Below are 1,861 nucleotides of genomic sequence, written 5' to 3' on the forward strand. Positions count from 1 at the left end.
TTTCGGGTTTCTCTCTTTGAGTATGTATGTGAAAAGTTCCGCTTTTTATAATTCCGTCTTCGTACATTTATTTTAACGAAACATTTTGCTAAACCCTTTCAAAACTTATTTTCAACATGTTTAATTTGTAGTACTATCACAAATTAACGCAGTTAATGATTAATATGTTGCTACTTTTACAAAATCTTGTACCATAAATGAAGTAAATGACCAAGCACCACTTTTGGTGTAGGTTATACACTACTGATTCATCGGCACCCCCAACAGAACATCCGGGCAATAGTTTGACGTATCAACGGTTGTGCCACCGCGTAGGCAACCGGGTTAAACAGGCTGTTGAGAAAAGTTATCCATCGAGCAACTTCGTTGAATCCCATTTTTCTGGCGACAAAGTCGTAGAACGAAGGTGACACACAGTAGAACAAGACGTTAGTGACATTTGGTATCCAGCTGGCGGCAAATGCCACGAGAATGAAAGTCAGCGTCGTCATTGCCTTCCGACTTTCCACTGGGGACTCCCTCTCAGGTCGATCCCGAGCCCGTAACTTACCGGGAGTTGTTGAGTTCACCGAAAGTACGTAACCCGTCGAGGTCTCGTCCGGCGTTACATCGCTAACGTGCTTGCGATGGCGCTCTTGCACATTGTCAGTGTTTGTCCCTTGACGCGGGTTGCCATGTGTAGAATTTGAGACCAAATAAGATATACTCTCTACTATCTTTGTCCCTTCTGAAACGATAGCATCTTCACTGCATCTCTTTTTAAAGGCACGGGAGAGGTCACTTTCACCACTTTCGTTTGGCCGTCCTCTGACTGACTTTGGGAGGATTCTTGTTCTAACCCTGAAGTTCTTCAATTCCGAGGGATTCTTTCGGGTCAGTCGGATGTGGTAGTAAATCCGAAGGTACAGAACGGCTATGATGAAGAATGGGCCGGCGAATCGGAGGCAGAATACGAGAAGGCTCAACGGTAAGGTGACCGTGTAGTGTGGTCTTGGAAGACCAGAGCCCGTCGTACCCTCAACGGGATCCACGAAGTCCCAGACCGCATTGAGAAAACCCCAGATAACGAATGGAGTAATCCATGTGACAAAATTGATGACCACTGCTACATGCTTGCTCTTTTTGGTATAATGTGTTATCGGATGCAGGGTTGCTATGTAACGGTCGATGGTGATCACGACCACGCCCATCACTGAAACTCCAAGGCTCGCATTCATCACTGTTAGGAAGATCACCCCAAATGCATGACCCAGGACCCATGTGCCGTACAGGTCAATCGTACAACGAATGGGCATTATCACTGCACCGACAAACAAGTCGGCCAAAGTCATGTTAAAAATGAAGTAATTGTTGTAAGACCAGAGCTTTTTCTGACAAGCAAAAGCCAGAAGGATCACGACATTTGTTGTTACGGTCAATACGCACAAACAAATTTTCACCAAAAATGTAGAGCTCAATTTCGGTCCTCCGATATCTGAGACGTTGGTTGACATAATTTCCTCAAAGTCGTAAAATTCGTCGTGATCGGTAGTGCTAACGAAAGGATCCATGTTATCTGGAAGAACAGAGAAATCATGAGAAAGTTTGCTAAAGATGATTCATATAACATCAATCTTACCTTCAACATTGCTATTGTTTTGCTCAGGTCTGAATTCGAACCACATGATGTCCTATATGAAATTCTGATCTGTGGGTTACTGCATCCTTTATATGCCTTAATGTAAGTAACGACGTCGAAAAGAATATTTCTTTAATCGACATTATGTGGATATCTTTTTTACAAAGTTCGAAATAACTTCAGACAACTTGGCATTGTAGCTGTATGTCCCAATTACAGAATATTGTCGACGTGGCACTTTGT

General features: G+C 43.3%; 1 protein-coding gene across 1 annotated transcript; it reads right to left on the reverse strand.

The window, feature by feature from the left end:
• Window positions 1-248: 248 nt before the first annotated feature.
• Window positions 249-1,331, reverse strand: LOC139736155 (muscarinic acetylcholine receptor M2-like). Its single transcript, XM_071646888.1, has one exon. It carries the CDS (start codon window positions 1,329-1,331, stop codon window positions 249-251), a length of 1,083 nt encoding a protein of 360 aa, XP_071502989.1.
• Between the last annotated feature and the right edge of the window lie 530 nt (window positions 1,332-1,861).

Source organism: Diadema antillarum, unplaced genomic scaffold (assembly GCF_040938485.1).
Source record: "Diadema antillarum isolate AM-2024a unplaced genomic scaffold, OU_Dant_1.0 scf00000028, whole genome shotgun sequence".
Lineage (NCBI taxonomy): Eukaryota > Metazoa > Echinodermata > Echinoidea > Diadematoida > Diadematidae > Diadema > Diadema antillarum.